This window comes from Leucoraja erinacea, chromosome 2 (assembly GCF_028641065.1).
Source record: "Leucoraja erinacea ecotype New England chromosome 2, Leri_hhj_1, whole genome shotgun sequence".
Taxonomy (NCBI): domain Eukaryota; kingdom Metazoa; phylum Chordata; class Chondrichthyes; order Rajiformes; family Rajidae; genus Leucoraja; species Leucoraja erinaceus.
The window spans coordinates 80,824,253-80,850,944 of record NC_073378.1 but is presented as its reverse complement, the minus strand read 5'-3'; the positions used below and the strand labels follow the sequence as shown (position 1 = coordinate 80,850,944).

Here is a 26,692-nt window from a genome sequence, read left to right as displayed (position 1 = left end):
AAACTAATAATGTAAATTCATGACAGAACAATTTTAGAGAAACACATCGAACTTTGATCAGTTCAGAAGTGTGTAAGAAGTAAGTTTTATCGGTTCATTATTATCATATTACAAAATAATGCTGCAAAACACTATCAAATGTCTTTAACAATATAACAAAATAATTTGTATTGTTGAATTATCAAGAAAATTGATTGTGATTATAAATGTGAATTATTAATGAATTGCAGTTCATTGCAATCTAAACTATTAATGAATACCAATACTTTGAAATACTGCAAAAGGAAAGCACTTTGAGCAAAAGGGATAACAGTGGTAGGAGGTCTGAAGTGTCAGGGAGATGGAATGTAGAATAGTGGGTGGAAACGTAAGTTGGTGCAGAGGAGATGGCATGGGGCCGAGCAATAGAAGGCAGAGAAAGCAGGAGTTGGGAGGACAGAGGGGGAAAGTAGGCAGAATGGGGTCAATGGCAGTAAGAGGAAAGGGATACGGGGCAGTGGGATGGAAAGTATAAGGAGAGAGTGACGAGCAGAGGTAGAGCGTTACGCATAGGAAAAAGGAACAATAGAGAATGAGGTAGTGTGAAAAGGGAAAGGAAGGAAAGGGAAGAAGCCAAAATACAGTGAGAGCTGGGTGGAATGCTGGGGTTCTCCAAACAATAGCAATGCAGATGCGCAGGGGGCCAAACAGGAAAATCATTGAGACATAAGAGACTGCAGATGCTGGAATCTTGAGCTAAAATTAAACCATTGGAGGAACTGTTGGAGGGTCAGGCAGCATCCCGTCTTCAAGGGTCCAGATCCAAAATGTTGTTGGTCCATTCCCCCTAGAGATGCTGCCTGACCCACCGAGTTCCTGCAACAGTGTTTGTTTGGAAGGAATGTTATGGACGATGCAATTTGCACCAAATCTTGAATTTCTAGCCCATCCAAAACTTGCAGATTGAATCGATCCATTTCCTACTTTTCATTACATACTTCAATTTCAGTGCAGGTAGATAAATAGCCAGACATTTATTTAAAGCATTAAGGAAATTAAAATAGTGCTTTTCACTGATAAGATCTAGAGCATCAATTTTATGCCAAGTGACATTAATAGCAATCCATCTAGCAAACAAGGTATGCACTACATAATGTTATTTGGTTCAGTTGCTTTGAACAGCAACATGGATGATGAATGGTATTAGAATGTGTTTATTATTGTCATGTGTACCAAGATACAGTGAATATATTCTTTGTATGCTATCCAGTCAAATCATACCATACATGGGTAGTAACATGTCATGCAGGTAGTGCACAGAGAAAAATACCAGAATGTAGAATATTGTGCAATACTGCAATATACTTTCACCCTCTCCAGCTGAAAGCAATGTCACAGCAGATGAAAAAAACAGTAGCTGATATGCAATTAATATTTGATATTAGACACATCTACCCCATGGAAGTGAGCCTTTAACTTAGAGCTATTAAGACGCACTACTGAACCTGCAGGTAAATTCAGACGAGTGATAATTGGTGCTTTAGCTTTGAATTCCTGGTTTACAACCCCAAAAGACAGCGAAAATGAGTGTAGTGAGTTGTTCAGGTTGAGGGAGCACATTCAGTTAGGATTAATCACCCAATGTAAAAATATCTATGGTCAGGAAAGGAGTGTTCACATTGTCAAACCCAATCCCTTCCAATATCTGCGCTATCAGAATTTATTTTGGCTGGCAGGGGTTTGTTAGCCAGCAGATGCATTTTTAATGTAATTAGTAATGGAATTTGAAATAAAGAAAAAAATAATAGATATTCAGCAAGTTGTGGTGGTGTGGATTTAAAATACACCACCTGGAAAGAATTGTGGAAGCAAACTGACTGGCATTATATAGTTTGTTGATAACAGAAACAGACCATTCAACCCATGGGAACCAATGCCAGTGTCTGTGGTCTACATGCACTCTCCCTACCCACCCACCTACCAGTTTTCATCTAACGTCTTAAATTCAACTATGCAAATTGTCCCCATTCTTCCATTATTCTTTGCAATAACATTTATTTTGAATTTTCATCAGCAAATAGCAATTCTTAAAAAAACTTTCAGATGCAGGAATTCTGAAATTTGGAAATTAAAACAAATATGCTGGAAATACTCAGCATATCAGACAGGAAGAATGGAATGAGAGGGGGTTAACATTTCAGGTTGAAGACTTCTGGTTGGAGGCCAAGTATTTGGGTATTTTTAAGGTGGAGATTGACAGACATTTGATTCGTAAGGGTATCAAGGGTTATGGGAAGAAGGCAGGATAAAGGGGTTGAGAGGGAAAGATAGAATAGCCATGATTGAATGGTGGAGTAGATCCAATAGGACAAATGACCTACTTTTGCTTTTATGAGTTCTGAACATCTTGTCAGTTCTAATGAAAGATCTTCAAATCTATTTTTTTTTTCCTTCTATAAATATTATATGGCCAGATGAGGGGCGAGCATTTTTTGTTTTTATTTTGTCCAAATTCCTTATTGGTGACTCTAGTAGAGTTCAATTTGGGTCCAATCTGCATGTGGAAACATTTGTCACAGGTTTGCCCATTTCTTCAATTTATTTACATGTCTTTGTGATTTATCCACACTGCTTTTAATCTGCCCTTGACAAACATCACCCTTGCATCACATCATTACATGTGTCCAATTTCAGTACCTCTGACTCTGTTGCCGGCTCATGAGACTTTTTTTTAGACCGATCAATCATTTGTATTGAATTCCACAAAGTAGTCCTCAACTCAGAGGAAGCCTAGGTGTGGGAATTGGATGAGACAGAAATTGAGGAAAAGACAAGGAGAAAAGCCCCAAGGCTTGGATGGAGTGCTGCAACGTTCAATCCTCAGATATTCATTTTGGGACCTAGCCATCACCACCAAAGTCAGCATTTATTAATCATCTGTAATTAGCTTGGAGAAGATGGTGGTGAGCTGCCATCTTAAAGCACTGCAGTTATTCTGGTGAAGGTGCATCCTAGTGCTATGGGGCAAGGAGTTGCTGGATTTAAATCCAGCAATGAAGGAGGATCAATGATATATTTGGTACATGACTTGCTGAGACTCTGCAACTGGTGGTGTTAGTACAGGGCCTGCTACCTTTATCCATCTCGGTAGCAGTAGCTGGAGGTTTGGGAGGTGCTGTTGTTGTAGCCCGTGAGGGTAAATTAGGGCATTTTGTGGATGGTATGCAAGGCAGCCACTAGGTGCCAATGGTGGAAGAAAGATGTGTTAAGAAGAGTGTTAAGATAGTGTAAATCAAACGGGCTGCTTTGACTGAGAAGGTCATGAGATCATGTATTGTACAGAATGGAATTAGGCACTTTGACCCATCTCATCCCTATTGATCATCATGCCTAGCTTTACCAATCCCTCTTGCCTGTTAACTGCACAACCTTCTATGATTTGCTCATTCAATACCTGTTCAGAAGCTTCTTAAACTTTGCGATTGTTCCTACCTCCATCAATTCCTTTGGTAGCTCATTCCAGATACCAAATACTCTTTGTGTGAAAAAAGTACCCCTCATATCCCCTTTAAAGCTCTACCCTCTCACCTTAACACCTTAACAGTGTCCACTCTTTTTGACCCTCTGCTATGGGACACTGGCTCTGGCTATCTACGCTATCTATGCTTCTCAGAATTTTTATACCTCTATTATGTCATCTCTCAGCCTCTTTCGCTCCAGGGAAAACAGACCAAGCCTATCCAATCTCTTCTGATAACTCAATCCCTCTAACCCAGGCAATATTCTTGTGAATCTTTTCTGCATGCACTGTAGTTTATTCACATCTTTCATGTAGAGTGGTGACTGGAACTGCACACAATACAAGTAAAGATGATAGGGGTCAGGTCTGATGTGTGGTCCCAGAAACATAGCACACCAACAGACACCATTACATAAGTTTGAGATCCTTTGAGCATCGAGGGAACAGAAAACATGGAATGAAAATTGTAGCTTTCATGGAAGTCACATAAAGTCCTTAACTTTTAATGCAGTTTGTTCACCGGGCAGAAAGGAGGATGGTTTCTAAATCTGGCAAGTTATCAGATTGTATAATATTGAACTAAACTTAAATCTCCCACTGGTCTATTTCAAAATTAGACTTTAAATGAGCAACACCATTAGAAACATCTGTTGTAGTACATCAATGTTTTTTTTTACTGCTATCTATAGATTCCACATCATAATGTTGTTAGCCAACGTCATTGTACCTTGACATTTCCCAAAAACGTATGAAACAGAACATCTTAAGTAGTTTCTATTTAATGCAGTAATACAAAAATTGAGCAGTTATATTTCACAGCCAGCACTCCATGCAATAAAGAGCCATCTGTCTTTTGCCAAATGAAAAATACTTGGTGTTGATGCAGTGTGTTTATTTTCCAGAGGTGAGATATGGTATTACAGATCTTGCAGGCTTTTACTTTTTGACATTAATATCTGGAAGAAGCAATGAAATGAAGTCTTAATGAAAATATCTGGATTGAATCCGAATTGACATTTATCCGGGTTCTCCAGTAAGGCTGCCTGTACTGCTGAGTCACTCCAGCATTTTATGTCCCATTGTGGATTGTATTCAACCTTGCCCATCACCTGCAGTCCCTGACACCTAGAAGCAATGCAGAGAACTAAGCCAAGTAAGCTTCGAATCAGGAAGTAAAGCAGAGGGAGGTGAGCAAGGTTCAGGTGGCATATACCGAAGCACTGCTTTGAACATTCTGATCACAGGCAAAGACTTGGGCTGAAGTTCATCCTTCTGCCAAATCTTGTGAGGCTTTTCTCAAACTTGACAAGGTAATATAAATAATTTAAAATAACACATAGAAATATTTTAGAGACTCAGCGGGTGGGGCAGCATCTATGGAGCGAAGGAAATAGGCAACGTTTTGGGTCGAGATCCTTGGCAGCCTATTTCCTTCGCTCCATAGATGCTGCCTAAAAAAAAAAAATAATAAATAAATAAATATTTTAGAAAATATTTTGAAACACTGACCAGTCAATAAGAACATTACAATAACATAACTATAAATTGGGCAAGAATTCCCATTCAAATGAATAGTAAGGAATCCCAGCAGGACTGGTCTGTATCATTGGATTTCACAGGGCTCAGTCTGGAGGGTAGTGACAGATGTTCCCGCAAAATAACATCTGAACATACAAGAGTTCTGCTCTGAGTGCATGACTTACTGAACATCAAAGGTTCTCTGAAAATATTGTCCACAGCTGACGAGCTTTGGCCTATTATTACCTGTTGCTGCATAAATACAGAAAGTTCAACAGGCAAAGGTTTCCCAGAGAAGACATCTTTAGAATTCAGGTGATTCTAGGTGAATGGATGGATGGGGGTAGAATATTAGCAAGCTACTTATTTCAATTACGGTCACCGTCATTCTAAAATTTTCAATGGTGCTTCTTTTTGAATTTGAGCTACATATTTGACAATTACATTTTTTTCCAGTCACTTGTTTTAAACAAATGTAAGAGAATTTATAGAACCCTCAGAGAATTCAGAAAAAATATGTAAAGCACATGGTGCAGCAGATAGCACTGCCAGCAATCTGAGTTTTGATCCTGATCGCCAGTATTGGCTTTGGAGTTTGTACGTTCACCCTGAGACCAGGTGCATTTTTGCCAGTTGTTCTAGTATCCTCCCACATCCCAAAAATGTGCTACCTGATTGGAAAACTGACTGATGTAAATTGCCCCTAGGTGGTTGTTGGCAGGTAAATCAGGTGTTGATAGACATGGGAGAGAGTGAAGTTTGTGGGAAATAAGTAAGGAAATGGAACTGTGAGAGAAGGGATGCTCTCAATGATTCAAATGATCTCCTTCACTGTCATAGGAAAAAAATCAACGAAATCTGTGGTTGGCCAGACTTACATTGTCAACACCAATTATAAATCTCAGATCTTTCATTAGTTTGCTGTTTTACATTCTTTCTTTCCCAGTAACGTGACTCATTCTTTTACCAAGCAAATTGTAATTTTTCATAATAAGCTACCAGGGTCTGTAAAGTTTTGTTTGTCAATTTAATGTCTATTCTGGAAGTTAATTAACTTTAGTACATATTTTTCCCCAGTTTTCTGCAATATTGCCTTCCCTCTCTGAAGCCATCTCAAATGTAGAAACTGGGATTTTTAAATTCTACTCTAGCATTAATTAATCATAAACAAAACTGGTTACCTTATAAATCTTTATTAACCCTATTGACCTTTAAGTCATCTAACTGCATTTTGCTTTTCATGTTCTGAGTTTATTCCATCCACAATGAAATATATAAACTTCAACTGGCTTGGAAATTAGATTACATAATTTGCTATGCATTATGTTGCAGAATGTTAGCAAAAATCCTGATATCTAAATGCAATTGTGAGCACCGTGTGTGTATTTTGAGCTTTGAGAAATTGAAGCACAATTCTCCACATAATCATAAGATCATAAGACATTGGAGCAGAATTAGACCATTAGGCCAATCGCGTCTACTCTGCCATTCAAAGATGCCAATGTAACTAATCAAATCTGACTGCATAGTGTGTATCCCTCTATTCCTTTTCACATGCCATACTCGTACATTTACATGTTAGTGAAGGTGGCCATTTGGACCTCCCATTTTAATTCAAAACCTGCCAGAGACTCTAAGGTGATTTACAAAATAAAATCCTAGCTGGCTCTTGGTTGGGTGTAGAATGTTTATCATAATTCTTGTCCATTACATCTGTCATGCTTCTCTTTGTCTTCATTGTTACCTCTTCAAAGAAATTTGTGAGATTGGTCAATGAAGTCTTTGGTGTTCTGCTACTGATGTTAAGTTGATTGGTCTTTAGTTCCTTGGATGTTTTATTTCCCATCTGAACTATAATATTAACCATATACACAGTTCTTCTTACTACAGCTTTGTCAAACAAATAGTTAAATATTATGTGAATGTTTTTTCTCTGTACTTTCACCATTTATTTATGCTCAAGTACTGTACCAATTGGCTCCTTAGAAAATTATGCCTCTTTTGGTTTGTCTTTCTCACAGTCTATTTTGCAGTTCTACTTTTACTTAAGCTCATATAATTTCTTATGAAATGCAATGTTCTGTAAAATAAAATACAGATAGGGAATCTGGACCTTTTTTCATGTAGGTTATTATGGAGAAAAATTAAAAGAACAAAGAAAGATGAACAGAGATGTGTGGTAGAACACGAGTCCTTGAAAGAGATGCAGAAAAAAATGAGGACAAAATTAATGATATGTGAAATAGTGGAACTTAAGATATGAGAAATAAATCAGATGAAATGTTATGACCAAAATAGGCAGAAAACTGCTAAAAAGTAGTTAGAATGAAAAGATTATGCATGAAACAAAAACAAAGTACAAGGGATATAGATGGGAAAGTAGAATTCTGAGCAGAAGAATGTTCATTAATTAAAGAGAGCAAACAGCAGGGTAGCTTACTTTTCACTGATCTGCAGTGACTAATGTCTTGGAAACAACTGAATATAGTGTGCTTGGAAGTTGCTGCTGGATCAATTAGAAAGGAAACAATTATCTTGGAACGGCTTTCATCTTCTTTGTGATGTTATTCTTTGAGTGAATCCTCCAAGGTCTTTCCCTGTAGCTGTCAAAGGCATTGGCCACAACATGTTACTGTCTGGGCTGGAGTATGGATGATCTGCACACATTTCATAGTTTTCACAATATTATTCTATTAAGGAGCTAGGAGACCAGAAGAATTCATCTTATTTTTCCGTCAGAGTACAACAGTGCAAGCATATGACGTTGCAAAGATTGCAGACATTCTGGTGCCACTGGTTGCATTTTGAGGCAGCAAATATGAATTCACACCTGCAGCACAACTGCATACTTATACTACTTCAATATGTGGTCCCCATTTGTTTTAAGAAGACCACTGTCATCCCGTTGCCAAAGAAAAGTAAAGTAGTGGGCCTTACTACTGTGCAGGGCCCTGACATCCGCTGTCATTGAGTGCTTCAACTGGCTGGTTTTGGTGCACATTAATTACAGCCTCCCAGACAGCTTTGATCTACGGTAGACAAAAGTGCTGGAGAAACTCAGCGGGTGCAGCAGCATCTATGGTCCTCCACAGATGCTGCTGCACCCACTGAGTTTCTCCAGCACTTTTGTCTACTTCGATATTAACCATATAACCATATAACAATTACAGCACGGAAACAGGCCATCTCGGCCCTATAAGTCCATGCCGAACAAATTTTTTTTCCCCTTAGTCCCACCTGCCTGCACTCGTACCATAACCCTCCATTCCCTTCTCATCCATATGCCTATCCAATTTATTTTTAAATGATACCAATGAACCTGCCTCCACCACTTCCACTGGGAGCTCATTCCACACCGCCACCACTCTCTGCGTAAAGAAGTTCCCCCTCATATTACCCCTAAACTTCTGTCCCTTAATTCTGAAGTCATGTCCCCTTGTTTGAATCTTCCCTATTCTCAAAGGGAAAAGCTTGTCCACATCAACTCTGTCTATCCCTCTCATCATTTTAAAGACCTCTATCAGGTCCCCCTTAACCTTCTGCACTCCAGAGAATAAAGACCTAACTTATTCAACCTATCTCTGTAACTTAGTTGTTGAAACCCAGGCAACATTCTAGTAAATCTCCTCTGTACTCTCTCTATTTTGTTGACATCCTTCCTATAATTTGGCGACCAAAATTGTACCCCATACTCCAGATTTGGTCTCACCAATGCCTTGTACAATTTTAACATTACATCCCAGCTTCTATACTCAATGCTCTGATTTATAAAGGCTAGCATACCAAAAGCTTTCTTTACCACCCTATCTATATGAGATTCCACCTTCAAGGAACTATGCACGGTTATACCCAAATCCCTCTGTTCAACTGTATTCTTCAATTCCCTACCATTTACCATGTACGTCCTATTTTGATTTGTCCTGCCAAGGTGTAGCACCTCACATTTATCAGCATTAAACTCCATCTGCCATCTTTCAGCCCATTTTTTCCAAATGGCCTAAATCACTCTGTAGACTTTGGAAATCCTCTTCATTATCCACAACACCCCCTATCTTAGTATCATCTGCATACTTACTAATCCAATTTACCACACCTTCATCCAGATCATTGATGTACATGACAAACAACAAAGGACCCAACACAGATCCCTGAGGCACCCCACTAGTCACCTGCCTCCAACCCGATAAACAGCCATCCACCATTACCCTCTGGCTTCTCCCATTCAGCCACTGTTGAATCCATCTTGCTATTCCTGCATTTATACCCAACAGTTGAACCTTCTTAACCAACCTTCCATGAGGAACCTTGTCAAAGGCCTTACTAAAGTCCATATAGACAACATCCACTGCTTTACCCTCGTCAATTTCCCTAGTAACCTCTTCAAAAAATTCAAGAAGATTAGTCAAACATGACCTTCCAGCATCTGCAGTTCCTTCTTAAACAGCTTTGATCTACTGTAGTTTGCCGGTCAATGGCAGATGCTAACTCTCTGGTCCTACACTTATTTCTGAAACATCAAGATGAAAAGGATACCTACATCATAATCTTACTTATTGAAGCACTGCCTTCAACACCATAATCTCCAAACTCCTGGGCCAGGAATCAGTACTGTCACTGGATCCTTGACTTAGGTTTGCACCATTAATCACAATCAGTAAGGATATGTGACAAAACGTGCTCCACAATCATTCTCTATACCAATGTCCACTTGGAATATGTTTCCAGCCCCTTACTATACTTCCTGTACAGCCCAGACTGTGTGGCTCAATTCTAACTCAATTTACAAGTTTGCAGATGCCATCGCTGTGGTGGCCCAGAACCTGACCAGTGAAGAAATGGAGTACAGGAAGGAGATAAACAGTTCAGTAACATGATGCCAAGAAAATAACATTGTCATAAAAGTTACCAAGTTAAAGGATAATATTAATTTCAGGAGGCAAGTTGGAGTACATGCCAAATCAGCATCAATAGTCCTGAAGTGTATATGGTTGAGAGCTTCAAATATTAGGAATAAAGAGAGTCATACAGCATGGAAACGGGCCCAACTCATCCATGCCTATGAAGATGCCCAATCTACGCAAGGCCCTTTTGCCCATGTTTGGCCCATAATGGCTCGTTTTCACGGGGCGACTTGATGCAAGATGTAGCCAGAGTGGAGTGGTCGTGGTCTAGTACGATATCACACGATATAACGGGGGTAGAGTAAAGAGTTCCCACGGTACTCGGCAATTCTGTTATTTGTGCGAGTGACTTGTCCGTCTCCCGATCTTTCCCGAATGAACATCGTGGACTGTAGTGTAGTTAATCACGTGGCACAAATTATGTTACTTTGTTGTCACACACTATATTGTTTTTTTTCACCCGAGCTCTTTAATGAGCTGAAGAATAATTTGTGTTTTTTTAGACAAATGTTGTTTGGTGAGATGCACCTTCTCTCAATATGTGCAAGAAGTCGTCTTTTTATTTTGTCAAATATGAATAAACACTGTATCTCACATTGACCGTGATGATTGTGTTATTTTATGATCTACTGAGGTGAAACTTTCAGTCTGAAGAAGGCTCTCGACCCGAAACGCCACCCGTTCCTTCTCTCCAGAGATGCTGCATGTCCCGCTGAGTTGATCCAAGCAACTGGTGTCCATCTTCAAAGGACTGACCAGGACTGCCTCTCTCTCTCCCTCCCTCTCTCTCACACAGGCATGAATGGATGAACTCCGCGGGCCAGGCAGCCCCCCCCCCCCCCCGCCCCCCCCCCCCCCCCCCCCCCCCGCCCCCCCCCCCCCCCCCCCCCCCCCCCCCCCCCCCCCCCCCCCCCCACCCCCCCCCTCCCCCCCCACCCGCGAATGCTGGAGAAACTCACGCGAATGCGGTGCAGCAGCATCTATGGAACGAAGGAAATAGACAACGTTTCGGCCCCGCTGCACCCGCTGAGTTTCCCTCCGTAAATGCTGCCTGGCCCGCGGAGTTCCTCCAGTCATGCCTGTGTGAGAGGGAGGGAGGGAGAGAGAGAGAGAGAGAGAGAGAGAGGCAGTCCTGGTCAGTCCTTTGAAGATAGACACCAGTTGCTTGGAGCAACTCAGCAGGACATGCAGCATCTCTGGAGAGAAGGAACGGGTGGCGTTTCGGGTCGAGAGCCTTCTTCACACTCTCCCTCCCTCACTCTCACACAGGCATGAATGGAGGAACTCCGCGGGCCAGGCAGCATTTACGTTCCTTCTCTCCAGAGATGCTGCCTGTCCCGCTGAGTTGCTCCAAGCAACTGGTGTCTATCTTCAAAGGACTGACCAGGACTGCCTCTCTCTCTGTCCATTTCCCTCCGTAAATGCTGCCTGGCCCGCGGAGTTCCTCCATTCATGCCTGTGTGAGAGGGAGGGAGAGAGAGAGAGAGAGAGAGACGCACACACAAGGTGGATGCGAAATCTTACCTGCCTGTTTCAGCGACAGACACCCACCGCCAGTAAATGAAGTCACCCCCATCTGTCTCCCCCTCCTCTCCCTCGACTCCCCCACCTTTCCCTCCCAACTCCAGTCCCGTCCCGACCCCCTGGGAAACTGAAGGTTTCCCGCTGTAATTAAAGAGTTCCCACGGTAGACTGTAAAACTGGGACCTTGGTTCTGGACTCCCCCAACATCGGGAACATTCTTCCTCCATCTAGCCTGTACAATCCTGTAGATACGATTAGACAGGTATCTAGTTATTTAATTCAATTAATGATTTATATCGCCCAGCCTCTCATCTTTCAATCGGGTTCGGCCAGGAAGGAACTGCAGATGCTGGATTAAAACGAAGATAGACACAACATGTAGCTCAGCGGGACAAGCAGCATATCAGAAGGGTCTCGACCCGAAATGTCACCCATTCCTTCTCCCCAAAGATGCTGCCTGCCGTCGAACTCATTCTCTTTAAACCGGCATCTGCTGTTCCTTCCGACACATACACAAGAAATAAGCAACTTTTCGGGCCGAAACGTTGCCTATTTCCTTCGTTCCATAGATGCTGCTGCACCCGCTGAGTTTCTCCAGCATTTGTGTGTGTGGGTGGGAGTTGGGGTGGTAGAGAGATAAGGCAGCCTGAGGAAAGGCTCGCCTGTCAATTTCCCTCCGTAGGTGCTGCCTGGCCCGCGGAGTTCCTCCAGTTAGAAACTGCTTTCAGACAAAAAGAGACACACTGACATTAATGAAATGCTTAGCTAGTTTTATTAGATTTGTATGTAAATAGCAAACTGGCTGGATTCACTCTATCCAACTTCCGGGTTCACCGTTGGCAGGAGTTCCCACGGTGACCGCAAGAGTTACTACGGATATCGCACGGGACACTTCGTTCATAAAATGTTGCAATGCTCAACCACAAGTGCATAAGACACTCTTGGACAAATTCAAACATGTTTGAATTTTCTCCCGAGTACCCAAGGTACACGATTACCTGCCGTTAGCGCCACGGTGGTCCACGAATGCCGTATTGTTACCGCACGAGGTTCCCACGATGTCAAACTCTGGTTACCTCTTGCGTCAAGTCGCACCGTGAAAAGGGGGGTTTAACTCTCAAAACCTTTTCTATCCATGTATCTGTACAAGTATCTTTTCAATACTGCACACAGATTGGGTTGGTTTTGCTTGGTTTACAATGTAAGCTGAAATACAGGTTCATGCATGCGTTGAAATGAAGATCACTACTCCCACACTCCAAACTTAATGAGATTTATTATTTCTGAGGAAGCGTCTGAGGAAGGGTTTCAGCCCGAAACGTTGTCTATTTCCTTCGCTCCATAGATGCTGCTGCACCTGCTGAGTTTCTCCAGCATTTTTGTGTACCTGAGATTTATTATTTGCCAGCACACACTTATATTTTGGATGTGAACATACCTTTATAACCAACAACCTCCATGCTACTATTGTAGCGGCGCCTGTTGGCATACGCAGAGATCGAACCCGGGGTTTCAAAACTCCAGTAGTCGTTTCTCAGACCACTAAACTATACCACTGCTAGACATTGTGTCATCAAGCTCACTAATGCTCAGCAGATGGTAAATTGATAAGCATTGTTTTGATATTACTGGTCTGTTAGAGATATATGGAATTGTGTCATCTCCAAGAGAGGGAAGTGTGATGGTGAATACAGGGCACTGAAAGTTGTGGGAGTGCGTGCTGGGAATGCAAATGCTGATTTCAAGTCTTGATCGGTAGAAATTATTTCATGGAGCGATGGGAGTGAATAGCACAAAACAGAGTATAGATGAGTAACCAAAATATGCAGTGTAATGTTCACTAACTTTGACCACATGTGAAGTTTAGTTTAGTTTAGAGATACAACATGGTACTAAGCCTTCAGCCCACAAAGTCCACGACGACCATTATCCTACCTTTCTAACACCCTAGGGGGAATTTACACAGACCAAATAACCAACAAACCCACATGTCGTTGGGATGTGGGAGGAAACCTGAGCACCCGAAAGAAACCCACATGTTCACAGGGCAAATATGCAATCTCTGCGCAGACAGCATATGAGGTCAGGATTGAAACTGGTGCTATGAGGCAGTGGCTCTGCCAGTTGTGCTCCTGTGCTGCCCTAAGCATTAAACATCTTCCAGCATTACATTTTAACCTGAACGTAATTTCACTGTCCATCCTGTCGATAGAACATTAAAATGTACACAAGGTTGTGGGTATGGAGAACCTCTCTATTTCATTCCACCACATTGACATGGGTTACTTGTGTATTATGATTCCAGCACACATTCTGAAGTGCAAAAACAATAGATGCTGCAAGGTTCAAGGTTTGAGAGTTTTGGTAACAGACATAATTAATTATGGGTGTTTTTTTATCTTCTGATAAAATCAACTTACAACAGTCCAGCCAACCCTATATTAATGTAGGCCCCTCTCGGTCATGACTGACCATGGGTTGGATGGTTGGATGCAAGCTTGGGCGATGTCATATGGAGGACAGGCTGTTGCCCAGGCAGCACATCCCCCATCTCCACGTCGCTGATCGATCCAAAGGAACAGCAGGGCCGTTACAGTTTGGCACCAGCGCCGTCGCAGGAACGAGATTGTAGACAACGACAAACTGCCTTAGTGGCTCCGACTCCAGATTTTCTTGAGGTTTACTCCTGGAGCCTTTTTCATGACTGGATATAGCCACAAGGCAGTGGAGGTTTTAAATCAGAATTTTTCCTCTCCTGGATGGACTGCCTTCCCAAGCTGATGAGCCCCATATTAATGATGCCCATATTTAATGGTGCAAAACAAACATACTCATCATCATCACCACTTTTCTGCTCATTATAAATAGCTAATCTCATTTTTAGCAGAATAAAATAAAATATTGCAGGAAAGGATACAGCTTTGTACCGAGCATGAATCTGCTGCTCTCTGTCTATGCAAGGTGATAAGATACACAGGTAATGTACTGGAAGGAGCATTAAAAACATTCTAATGTTAAACTATCATTCACATGTCTATAAGAATCAATAAGCATTCAAAATGCCCTGTACTATTAATGTTGACTAGCATGAAAATAAAACTCCAGTGCAGCAAAATATAAATCAGTACAGCAACCTATTGGTGACTGTTAAAATAGTAAGTCTATTCAGCAGCTATGACTCCAGAATGTCACAGACAGAGACAAAGGTATTAATCAAATATACGTTAACCAGCTAAATCAATGTCAATTGACCATCTGGTACTTCCAGGGATTGGTAACAGTGTTCTCATTTTATCAAATTTACAGATCAAATCAACAAAGATATTAATAACGGTTGCCTCCAAGCACTTTACATTATTAATTTAACTGCATCACTAGAAAAGCTTTCCGCCAGAGGCTCAGGTGTCTGAGAATTACAGAAAATAACAATACTATTTGATTTTTTCCTACACATTCGAATATTATCTATTACAATGACAACTAAGAGTCATACAGCACAGGAGCAGACTCTTCAGCCCAACTCATTCATGTTGACCAAGATAAACTACTACAGTGCACTTAAAAAGCTAATTTAGTTTTGGAAAATGCTGAAAATGGCAAAAAATCTATTTTGACTTTATATTTAGCATCATTTTAACAGTCCTCTTGTGAGTTACCAGAAAAGGTAATTAAGTCTAGGTCAGTAAGTCTTCAGTTACAGTTGATTTACACACCATTATAAATTTAAATAAACCTCATGCAATAGATCAGATGAATCCTAGTGAGTGAAATATCGTTGAAACATGTTTGTGATATATACAGTATGTAATATAAATGCCAGTGCCCCTTGAGGTCAAAAGCTGAAGCTGGCAAATGTACCTGTGCCTCGTGACTGAGGTCAGGTGACCTTCTAGAAGTTTCCGGGTTGTGCAGATTAAATCCTTCTTACAAGATGTCGGACGTGTATTCATTGTGCTTGTCACAACTGTCTTACAGAAGACATCACATGGTGTCAGAGGGAAAAACTAAAGAAAAGAATGTCTGGACTCAAGCCACCGGGCCCATTTTCCCTGCAAGGGAACTTGGCCAGCAAGGACTGGATAAGAGCATTCCAGCTGTACGAGACTGCTTCAAAACTGACGAGTAAGCCAGATAAGATTTGCTGTGCAATATTTCTCCACGTAGCCGGGCCGGCCGCTCAGGAGACTTATGGGACCTTTGAGTTTGCCCAGGAGGAATGTAACAAAATACAACCACTGAAGAAAATAAGTTTCAGACATACTGTGAACCAAAAAATAACGTAACTGTCTCAAGATACATCTTTAACACATGTAATCAGCGGCGAGGGGAGTCGCTGGAGTCAGCTTCTCCAGCTACCTGACTGCAGTGAAGTCTTTAGCTAATGATTGCGAGTTTGGCATTATCCATGACTCGTTGCTGCGAGACAGAATTGTCTGCGGCATCACCAGCCAGCCGCTCCAGGAAAAACAACTCCAATGCGATGATTGACCACTGGAAAAATGCAGTGACATGTGTCTGATAGCTGAAGCAGCAGCCGAACAGATGAAGCCCCAACCGCCATCGACACCGAAGAGACTGTTGATTACGTGAAACGGGACAGCACCAGTCGACCTTGGGGCCGAGGCAGGGATTCGCGACCCAGACAACCAGACAGAAATCGTGATTCTGGTAAGGATAATGTCTGCCGGTCATGCACCCGCGGGCATAAAGGCAACTACTGCTCTGCTCAGTACATGATATGTCACACCTGCGGAGAGATTGTACATCTTTCCAGATCCCCCGACTGCCCGGTAAATAGAGCGCCCAACAGCCGCCCACGTCCCCGACAATATGACCGGCGAATCAGCCAAAAGGCTGGGGACTGGAGCCGTGACGTCCGCAACGTCGAGTTCCAGATGAACACTTCACCGCTGCCTGAGCCAGTGGACGACGATGTTGATGTATTCTAGATTGACGCCGTGACTGATGCTGTGATTGAGTCAATGTGTGAATGGGGACAGATGTGCAGCATCAACAATGTGAACATTGAGTTCAAACTTGACTCTGGCGCTCAAGTGGACATCCTGCCCGAGCACTGGTTCAGAAAGACTGGTCTTGCCTTAGTCTTTGCCTTAGAACACAAACGTGACACTGAGATCATTCTCTGGACATACAATGGAGCCTGTGGGGCGGGCAAAGGGGAATGTCAAAGTAGGTAAGAAAGAACACAGGGTTGTCTTTCAAATAGTGAGGGGGAATGTGAAACCCATATTTGGGAAACTAACGTGTGAAAAGTTAGGGCTTCTTGTGCGAAAGGAGGCGGTTGGTGGCGTGAGTGCGAGCCCATCATACACTGCAAGGATCATTGAGGAAAACCGCGAGATTTTCCAAAGGCTGGGAAGGCTAAAAATACATGAGTACAACATAGTGCTGCAAGAGAACGTGCAACCTAAGCAAAACCTGCCCCGCACTATCCCCTATAAGATCAGGGATAAGGTCAAAGCCGAATTAGAGCGCATGGAAAGCCCGTGAGCGAACCGATGGATTGGGTGAATTCAATGACTGTGGTCAGCAAACCTAATGGTGAAGTTCGCATATGCCTTGACCCACGTGACCTCAATGCGGTCATTCATAGGGAGCATTTCCCAATGCCGACGTTCGAGAACATTGCAGCCCGCATGCCGAAGGCAGAATGGTTCTCGAAATTTGACGTTACAAGTGGGTACTGGCAGTTCCCACTGAGCGATGACAGCTCGCGTTTGACCACATTTAATACTCCCTTTGGGAGATACCGGTACCTCGTGCTTCCATTTGGAATCTCATCCACAAGTGAGATTTGGCAGCGGGCGATGCAGAAAGAGTTTGGCGATTTACAAGGGGTGGAGATAGTTGTCGACGACATTCTCATTTGGGGTGTGAACGCAGCACAACATGACGCAAGGGTGAAAGCCCTATTCAAACGGGTGAAAGAATCCGGCCTAAAGCTCAATCCCCGAAAGTCAGTAATGCGCTCAAACGAGATTGAATATGTGGGACATGTCATCTTGCAAGCAGGCATGTCACCAAGCCCATCTCGTGTCAGCAGCATGCTACAAATGCCATACCCGACAAACAAGGCTGAAGAGCAAATGTTCTTGGGGATGGAGACATACATGGCTAAGTTTATTCCGAACCTCTCAGAGATCACCGCCCCACTTAGACAGCTAACAGAAAAGGGAGGAGCGTGGCATTTTGAGCAGAAGCACAGACATGCAGTAGACAAGCTGAAATGTCTTCTCACTTCACCACCCATACTCAAACTGGACGATGTGAACACGCCCATGTCAATTGCCACAGATGCTTCCAACAGCGGATTTGGAGCAGTCCTGATGCAAGATGAGAGACCTGTTGCATACGCATCACGACGTGTGAACGCGGCCGAGCGCAACTAAGCAACTATAGAGCAGGAGCTGTGCTCCATACTGTACGCATGCAGAAAGTTTCATGACTTCATTGTTGGTCAGTGCACAGTAATTCTCACTGACCACAAGCCATTAGTAGGCTTGCTCGCCAAGCCACTACACAAACTAAGCCCCAGACTCCAGCGCATGCGAATGCACCTGCTACGATACGACCTGGAAATACGGTGGAAGCTGGGACGGGAAATGTTTGTCCCCGATGCCCTGAGCCGGCTGCCCAGTGAAAACATGTCTGTGGAAGAGCACAACGCACTGCCAAACGTGATACATGCTGTAGAAGCCATCCTACACACGTCAGACGCGCGCCTAACGCAGTTCAAAGTTGAAACAAAAAAAGATCGAACCCTAACACTGTTATAACACTGAGTATATAAGAAAGTGTTGGCCTAGTAACAGGCATGATCTGCCCTCGGACTTGACTCCATTTCATACCTACCATGACGAGCTGGTTGAAGTCGATGGATTAGTCTTGAGGGAAAACCGAATCGTAGTCCCCCAAAGCATGCGGAGGCAGATGCTGAACGCGCTACATGAATCGCATCTGGGAGCAGTGAAACTTAAACAACGAGCCCGCAATTTATTTGCGTGGCCAGGAATGAACGCACAGATTGAGGACACTGTGGGAAATTGCTCGATATGCCAAGCGACAAGGAAAGCACAAGCAAGCGAGCCGCTCCAACCACACTTCATCCCCAGCAGACCTTGGTTTAAGGTCGGCGCAGCCATCTTCCATCTGGATGGAGTTGACCATTTGCTTGTAGTGGACTATTACTCCAAGTACCCAGAAATAGTGCAACTGACAGGCATAACGTCACATTCGGTGATACGTGAGATGAAGGGCATGTTTGCCCGGAATGGCATTCCTGACTTGGTGATGACTGACAACGCGAGACAATTTGTCTGTGCTGAGTTTCGTAGGTTCCAGGATGACTGGGAATTTGCCCATGTCACCTCAAGTCCCATATATCCACAGAGCAATGGGCAGATAGAGCGCTGTGTGCAAACTATAAAAGGTATCACGAGGAAAGCCAAACGCAGCGGCCGTGACCCGATGTACGCCATCCTCGAATACCGCAACAGCCCACGTGATGGGACAGGCGGCTATGCCCCCTCACAGTTACTGAACAGAAGCAAGTTGCCATCGCCTCTATCGCTCTTACTGCCTCATCATGTCCCTCCCATGGGACCACAACTGGCCGTCCGGCAAGAAAAACAGGCAGCATACTTCAATGTGAAGGCCAGCGCTGAGCCGCTGCCGCGCCTGGAACAACAACAGGTATGGTTTTGTGCCAAACCAACTGAGTGGCAACGTGGCCGTATTGCAAGAGAAAACCTGTCCCCTCGGAGCTACGTCATCTCTACACCGAGCGGTACAGAGTTCCGCAGGAACAGGAAGGACATACAACCTGCGCACGAAGCAGTCGAGCCATGCCCTGGCAACACGCAGCAGACGAGCGCGAACACTCTCCCACAAGGAGGAAACCGTCTCTCAGAAGGAGCTAGTCTCCCAGACGAGACTGAGAGTCAACCAGATGGAGGAGCTCCTCTCCCAGAAGCAGCTAGTCTCCCAGACTCAATAGAACTATCACAGGCCTCATCACAAGGTTCTGTGGTGGGGGTATCGGCTCAAAGCGAGCCAAGCCACACTCGCACACAACAGAAATACGACACAGCACGAGTTGAAATACGACTTGCACGAGAAGTGGGCGATTGTCAAAACCCCCAACTCGACTTGTTATGTAAAATTGTTGGGCAATTATTTTATAGTTTTGTAGTATGAAGAGCACTCTGTTATTTGTGGTACTTTATCCACATTAAATTGATTAAAGGTTCAAGTTATTAGTTTTGACCCCAACGTTGAAGGGGGAGATGTGATGTAATTAAAGTGAAGGGGGAGATGTGATGTACATGTAATATAAATGCCAGTGCCCCTTGAGACCAAAAGCTGAAGCTGGCAAATGCGTCTGTGCCTCGTGACTGAGGTCAGGTGACCTTCTAAAAGTTTCCGGGTTGTGCAGATTAAATCCTTCTTACATGATGTTGGATTCATTGTGCTAGTCACAACGGTCTTACAGAAGACATCACAATGTTATAGCATGTTAAATTATATATTGTAGATTGTGTGTTCATTTTTGATTGTAACGCTGCTGGCAAAATTCATTTCACTGCACTTTATTGTGTATGTGATGAATAAATTGATTGGTTGACTGATTGATTGATTGATTGATTGATTAACTGCCGCGCTTCACATCCTCTTTGACAAGAACCTTATCTTTGAATCAAAACAGTTTATTTATAAAAGGTTATGAATACGTCATAAATCACTATACATTACATACCTGGTGCTATTGGTGACACAAATATAAATTGATATATTTATAATAGATATGTTCAGGCTGAGAAAATATTGAAATTACTCTTAAAATATTTCACCCAGAAAAACAGTGATTTATTTCTCAAGCATTCAAAGAGCCACATGGGTTTTACACGCAGATATATTATTCACTGAGCACAATCACATTTTATTTACTGCTAACAAGTTATTTTTGGTTTGGTATGTTTAAAAATAATCACCTTGCAAATCCCATAACGTTACCCGGGCTTTAACCTCAAGTTCAAGTTACATTTATTATTGCATGCACCAATTGGTACAGTGAGATTTGAGTTACCACACAGCCATACAGATAAAACACCATACAGCCATACAGATAAAAAATAGTAGGATGAGGAACAGCTTCTACAATAACACAATCACATTGCTGAACTCGGAGTCCCGCCGATAGATTTCTCCGGTCCCTCCGTCCCCACTATTTAATTATTCTGTATTTTTTGATTATTCTGTATCTTCTCTCTTTCTATTTTTTTTTAATTTCTTTATGCACAACTACTACGGACTGACGCAAAACTGCATTTCGTTGTACTCATACTTGTATTTGTGCGATGACATTAAAGTTGAATTGAATTGAATTGAGAACACAATACACGATAGAATTGAACATGAACATCTGCACCTATCTTACTGAGCACTCACCTGCCAAACCAAATGATCCTTTATGACAGATGTGGCTGATAGGCAGACACTCAGCACAATAGTATGGGAGGATGATGTCAACACACTGGCCACCACGGCATCTCGCATACGAAAGGGTAGCATTGTGTAGACGACAAAAACAATGAATAGGAAGAAGGATACCTGGTAACAAAAATAAATAATAACATAAAATTCTGAAGAAATTGAAACAATTGTCAATCATTTCATCCTAGAGTTTAAAAATAGAGTCAAGGAGTGTAGTTTCACACTGGTTATTTTACTGGACAGGTGATCCATTAGGTCTAAGTTAATTATCCACAGGCAGAAGCTCAAATCGCATCCCAGTGTGTGGATAACAAAGACAATTAAATAATTATGCAATGAAAACTACTATCAATGGTAAAGGCTGGAAAAACATAGATTGCAGTAAAACTCTAAATCATTCTTATTGGGGAAAGAAATTTACTAATCTTATTAAAATTTGCATTAATGTCGTTGATTCTTCTTTCTGAAATGGCCAAGCAAATGCAAGCGCTTTTCATATCAATCTCCGGTTTAAACCAGCATCTGCAGTTCCTTCCAACACAAGTTCAAAGGCAATTTGGCCAGACAATAAATGCCAGGGATTGTTCTGTAAGCTGAAAAGAATTGAAGGGCCAACATTTGTCTCCTTCTATGTGGTATGGCTGTATGCAGGAGAGTGTTGTGCATAAATGAACTAAAGCAGTCCTTTGGGTAGAGTAAATGTCTAATGTGCTGCAGTACTCCAGACACTATTGCACTTTATGTTTGACACAAAGACATGAGGTTTACTCAAGGTTTCTTGTGCAATCAGGATGCATAAGGTGCTCCAAGAAAACTGAACACTGATGTTATATATAATACAACTAATCATCTATATTACTAAAATTTTGATCTTGACCACTTCCTTCTTCTTGTTGCGTATGGCGTGCACAGCCAAAGGTTGTATAACAACTTGTTTTATTTGATCTTATTTGATTGTGCATGCCAGGTTGATTGCATTCGTTGAAACAGGGCAGACCACGTGAAGGTTGCAATCCCCCACCCCACCACTTCCTGTTGTTCTGTATGTTGATTTTAGAAAAAATGCTGCCACTTACGGCTGTGATTTTTGGCCAACTTACTCAGAGCCCCCTCCGCTGCGCAGGACAAGAGGATTTTTCCCATCAATGAAATATAAAAGAGTTATTAGTGTTTAAAAAATGTTGAGATTCTCTCTTATGAAGGTCATGCCCCTTCTGGAGGTCCTGTAAAATCCAGAAGTGTTGAGTGCCTCAGTCAGGCTCTGCAAGATGGGGGAGAAAGAGGGTCACGTCTCTCAGTCTGAGCTGTGAATAACACTGAACACATGTCTACTAAACTGTGAGTGGTTTTACTGACCTGTCAGTGCCCTTTAATGTGGTTTGAAAATATAGTTTGGAAATGCTAAAGCTGTGTTGCCTTTGGTTTGGAAATGCTAAAGCTTGCCTTTGGTTTGGAAATGCTAAAGCTGTGTTGCCTTTGGAAATGCTAAAGCTGTGTTGTCTTTGGTTTGGAAATGCTAAAGCTGTGTTGTCTTTGGTTTGGAAATGCTAAAGCTGTGTTGCCTTTGGTTTGGAAATGCTAAAGCTGTGTTGTCTTTGGTTTGGAAATGCTAAAGCTGTGTTGTCTTTGGTTTGGAAATGCTAAAGCTGTGTTGCCTTTGGTTTGGAAATGCTAAAGCTGTGTCCCTCTGCTCATCAGGTGCCAAGGATTTTTCCCATCGATGAAAAATAAAAGTTATTAGTGTTTAAAAAATATTGAGATTCTCTCTCCTGTCAATCATGCCATGAAGGCCACGCTCCTTCTGGTGGGGGGGGGTGAGGGACTATAAAACCCAGAAGTGTGGGCATGGCTCAGTCCCTGCAAGATGGCGAGGTGACAACTCGCTGTCTTTAGTGGCCTTGCACCCTGCTTGAAATGGTATGAAAATGCACTTAAATTTGGTGGCCTTGCACCCTGCTTGAAGTGGTAAGAAACTGCACTTGAATTTGGTGGCCTTGCACCCTGTTTGAAATGAAATTTCAAGCAATAGCCGTGCCAACTGCCAGTCCATCAAGCCGTGAGTGAGTGAGCTGCCAGCACAACAGACCACCAGCCCAAGAAACCATTCGGCCCACAATGTCCATACTAGCCCTCTGGAATCCAGTCCCCATCAGCCCACTACACCCATACTAGCGCTCCAGAAAGCCCCCCCCCCCCACCCCCCCACTGGCCACCAATATTGGAATTGGTAGAGAGGTGGAATATTGCGTTGGCGGACTATGTGATGCTGGGACCCAACGGGTTCCACTTAGTCTAGTAATAACGATATTTCTGTAAGTAAGACATAACTATCAAATATTTTTCTCAGGTTATGCATAATTTAATGTTTACATTTCTCATCAAACTGCAGCTGTGAATGTCATAACCAGAATTTGTAATTGCCCACCGGGCGGTATCATCAATGGCTGCCTCGCCAACAGTATGTCTGTCCTTTCCTTTTTTGTGCCTGTTTTGTATGTGTTAAATGTATGTTTTTTAGTATTCTTTAGTTTGTTTTATGTAGGTGGGTGGGTTTGGGGGAAACTTTTTCTGATCTCTTACCTTGACGGAGATGCGCCTTTTCCCCATATTGTGTCTCTGTGGAGTTGGCGGCCTTTGCTGGAGATCGACCGGGAGCTCCATCACAGGAGCCTGTGGGTCATTAATATTGCGGAGCCTGAGGTCTCTGATTAGAGACCAACATCGGGGACGCCAAGCCACAGGAGTTTCGACTGCCCCGACGCGGTAGTTTAGATCGCCCCAATGCGGGTGTTTCGATCGCCGACTGCGGGGACTTTGATCGCCAAGACTACCGATGGTTCGACTTCCCCGATCAAGGGAGAATAAAGAGGAAGGAGATTGGACCTTATTGCCGTCCATCACAGTGAATAACGTGCGGAATCCGCTGTGGTGGATGTTTATGTTAACTTTTATCTAGTTGTGTGTCTTGTTGCTTTTTTTAAAGGACCTGTCCTTTGCATCATGCAAGGATTTTGAGAATCCCAAAATCCTGGGGCGCCGTCGTGACCGCGAGTCACTGCCTAAGCCACCACATCTCACCACGCGCCACGTGCGCGTCATGACGCGCACGTCACTACGCATGTGTCGTGTGTCGTGACGCGTAAATGATGTCGCGTAAATGATGCGCAAATAACGCCCAAGTGGGACAGGCCCTTTAGTATGACTGTGTGGTAATTTGAATTTCACTGAACCTTAATTGATACATGTGACATTAAACTGACCTTGAAACCTTGAACATAATATAAAATAAATATTTTAATACTAATCATTTAAATACTGATGAAATGTTTAAGAAGGAACTGCAGATGCTGGTTTAAAGCGAAGATAGACACAAAAAGCTGGAATAACTCAGTGGGACAGGCGGCATCTCAGAAGGATCTTGACCCGAAGCATCACCCATTCCTTCTCTCCAGGGATGCTGCCTGTCCTACTGAGTTACTCCAGCTTTTTGTGACTATCTTCTAATTAAATATATAGTTTCTTTGCTGGTGAATTTATTTGCCATACTTGACAATATTACTCTTATTGTTATTACTATTTTCATCTTCATTATTACACCATCTTGCAATGCCTATGAAGTTAGAGCCTTTAACAGAAATGTTTACAGATCCCCAACAGGATGATTTGTACAAGCCATGTCCCCTCATGCTTTAGCAGAATCATAAATTGGTATTATAGGCATGTGTGTGTGACTGGCACAACATCAATCAAATTGTGATTTTGAAAATGAATTGGACATGTTTGCTGACTTTAAGGAGAAAACATAAACATTCATAACTTCAATTTGGCCCGCAGATTCAGTTGATTGTGTTATGGAGCTATGCTTTTTACATAATCTCTTTCATACTGACACACTTAGTCGGTATATGCCTTCTATTTAGTTGCATAAGGAGGATTTGAAGTCTGCAAATTCAAAACAAAAGAAAATCAATCACAATTTGTTTCTTGTATATGAATGTCCTCAAAACAAATTAATCAGCCATAACTACCAATGAAAATCAAAGTAAATTGATGGGCACGGAGCCTCCTCACAAGATATATTAACAGAATAATGAGTCTTTGTTGGCTTACATCTAATCACACAATCAATACCAAGTTGGCAAGACGATCCAACATTTGGAAAGGAGTCTCCAAAAAAGCTCCAAAAAGTCTCCAAAAATGCCTGAAAGAATTCAGTGGATTGCAGTCTTCATGATCGCAATTTTTACTTCAGTAAACTCATGGCTTGTTCAAGCTTATTGTCTCCAAGGTGGCGATACCATGTCAATGATTTGCCAATGTCCAGGACTGACAAAATACCCTTGCAAAATCCATGCCATTGTGTAAAAGAAAGATTACAGCTGCTTTCAGAAACTCAAGGCAGCTTTCAAACGCACTCACGGCTGATGAATGTGCAAATGGCTAAGTAAAGGGCCTGTCCCACTTAGACGACTTTTCAGCGGATGGCCTGCGACCTGCAAGCTCGCGGCATTCGCCTGAAAAACCGCAGACTGGAATGGCGACCATCAGACACACACACACACACACAACACACACACACAGCAAAGGCGGGGGTCAGGGAAAGCGGGGGAGCGCTGTCTGAAATTCACACGGTGCTAAGCCAAGGGGATACAGAAGGGGGGGGAGAACACCGTGATGGGGGGCAGGTTAAGGGGGCTAACACAGTGTATGGTAAGGGGAGAAAAGGGGGGGGGAGGGGGAGAAAGAGGGGGAGAGAAGGGGGGAGAGAAGGAGTGGAGACACTTTTAAGAAGCCAGACAACTTTTAATAAGCCAGAGATACACAGCTGTGAAGTTTAGCGGGCATTTAACATCACTAGTCATTTTCCATGGTTCTGAAACTCGTGCTTATGTTTTTTCTTCCCCAATGAGTCAATAAAAATGCCCTGTCAGCAAAGGAGATGAACTAAAACTACCTACAGCTATCTTGACTACCTACAATGACATGGCGACCCCACTACCACTGCACCTATGACTACAAAAGTATCGATTTTCTCCATGGCGACCAATTTTTGGTTGCAAAAATTTTTTCAACATGGTGAAAAACTCCTCTCGACCATGAAGGAGACGCACCAGAGACCACCAGCGAACATGTGGCGACCATGTGGTGATCATGAGGCGAGTCTCCTGCACTCGCCTAAAAAGTCGCCTAAGTGGCCTTAACACTTTATATAACACAGCCACGGTTAGTACAATTCAGGTTCTTTACCAAAGCCAAAATTATTTATTTCTTCTGCTTCCCCAGTTACATTTTCATCTCAACCACAAGTCTAAGCATTTGTTTTTCTTGCAACATTTAAGAAAAAACATGAATCTACTTTTTTTTTTGAAGGGCAGGGGAATGAGGGGTTCCATGTTCACAACAACACCAAACAGAAAAGGTGAACTTGATTACAAAGCCATTGTGCAAAATCCTGTTATAAACTGCTTTTGACATACTGCCCGAGAAATTACTGAAATGGCCGGTAGAAAAGGTCACATTTCACTTATCCTTGAGTATAATTTATGACCAGGAAAAGGCTTATTTGATCTTTCGTGGGCACTAATGCTTTCTTTTCCTGCCCTACCATCTCTATTTTCTACTCATTGATAAACATTTCTAATATGCAAAAGCAGAATGAAAATGAAGGCACAAAAGTAATTATGGCAGCAAATTGCTGGCCTTTAAAGCAAATGGATTGAGTAAAAAGTAGTGAAAT

General features: G+C 42.6%; 1 protein-coding gene across 1 annotated transcript in view; it reads right to left on the bottom strand.

The window, feature by feature from the left end:
- Positions 1-26,692, bottom strand: part of LOC129711549 (adenylate cyclase type 2-like) — a 262,852-nt gene that overhangs the window by 203,633 nt on the left and 32,527 nt on the right. Inside the window, 1 exon segment of the mRNA XM_055659237.1 lies at positions 20,911-21,072. Within this exon segment, the coding sequence (XP_055515212.1) occupies positions 20,911-21,072 (162 nt within the window).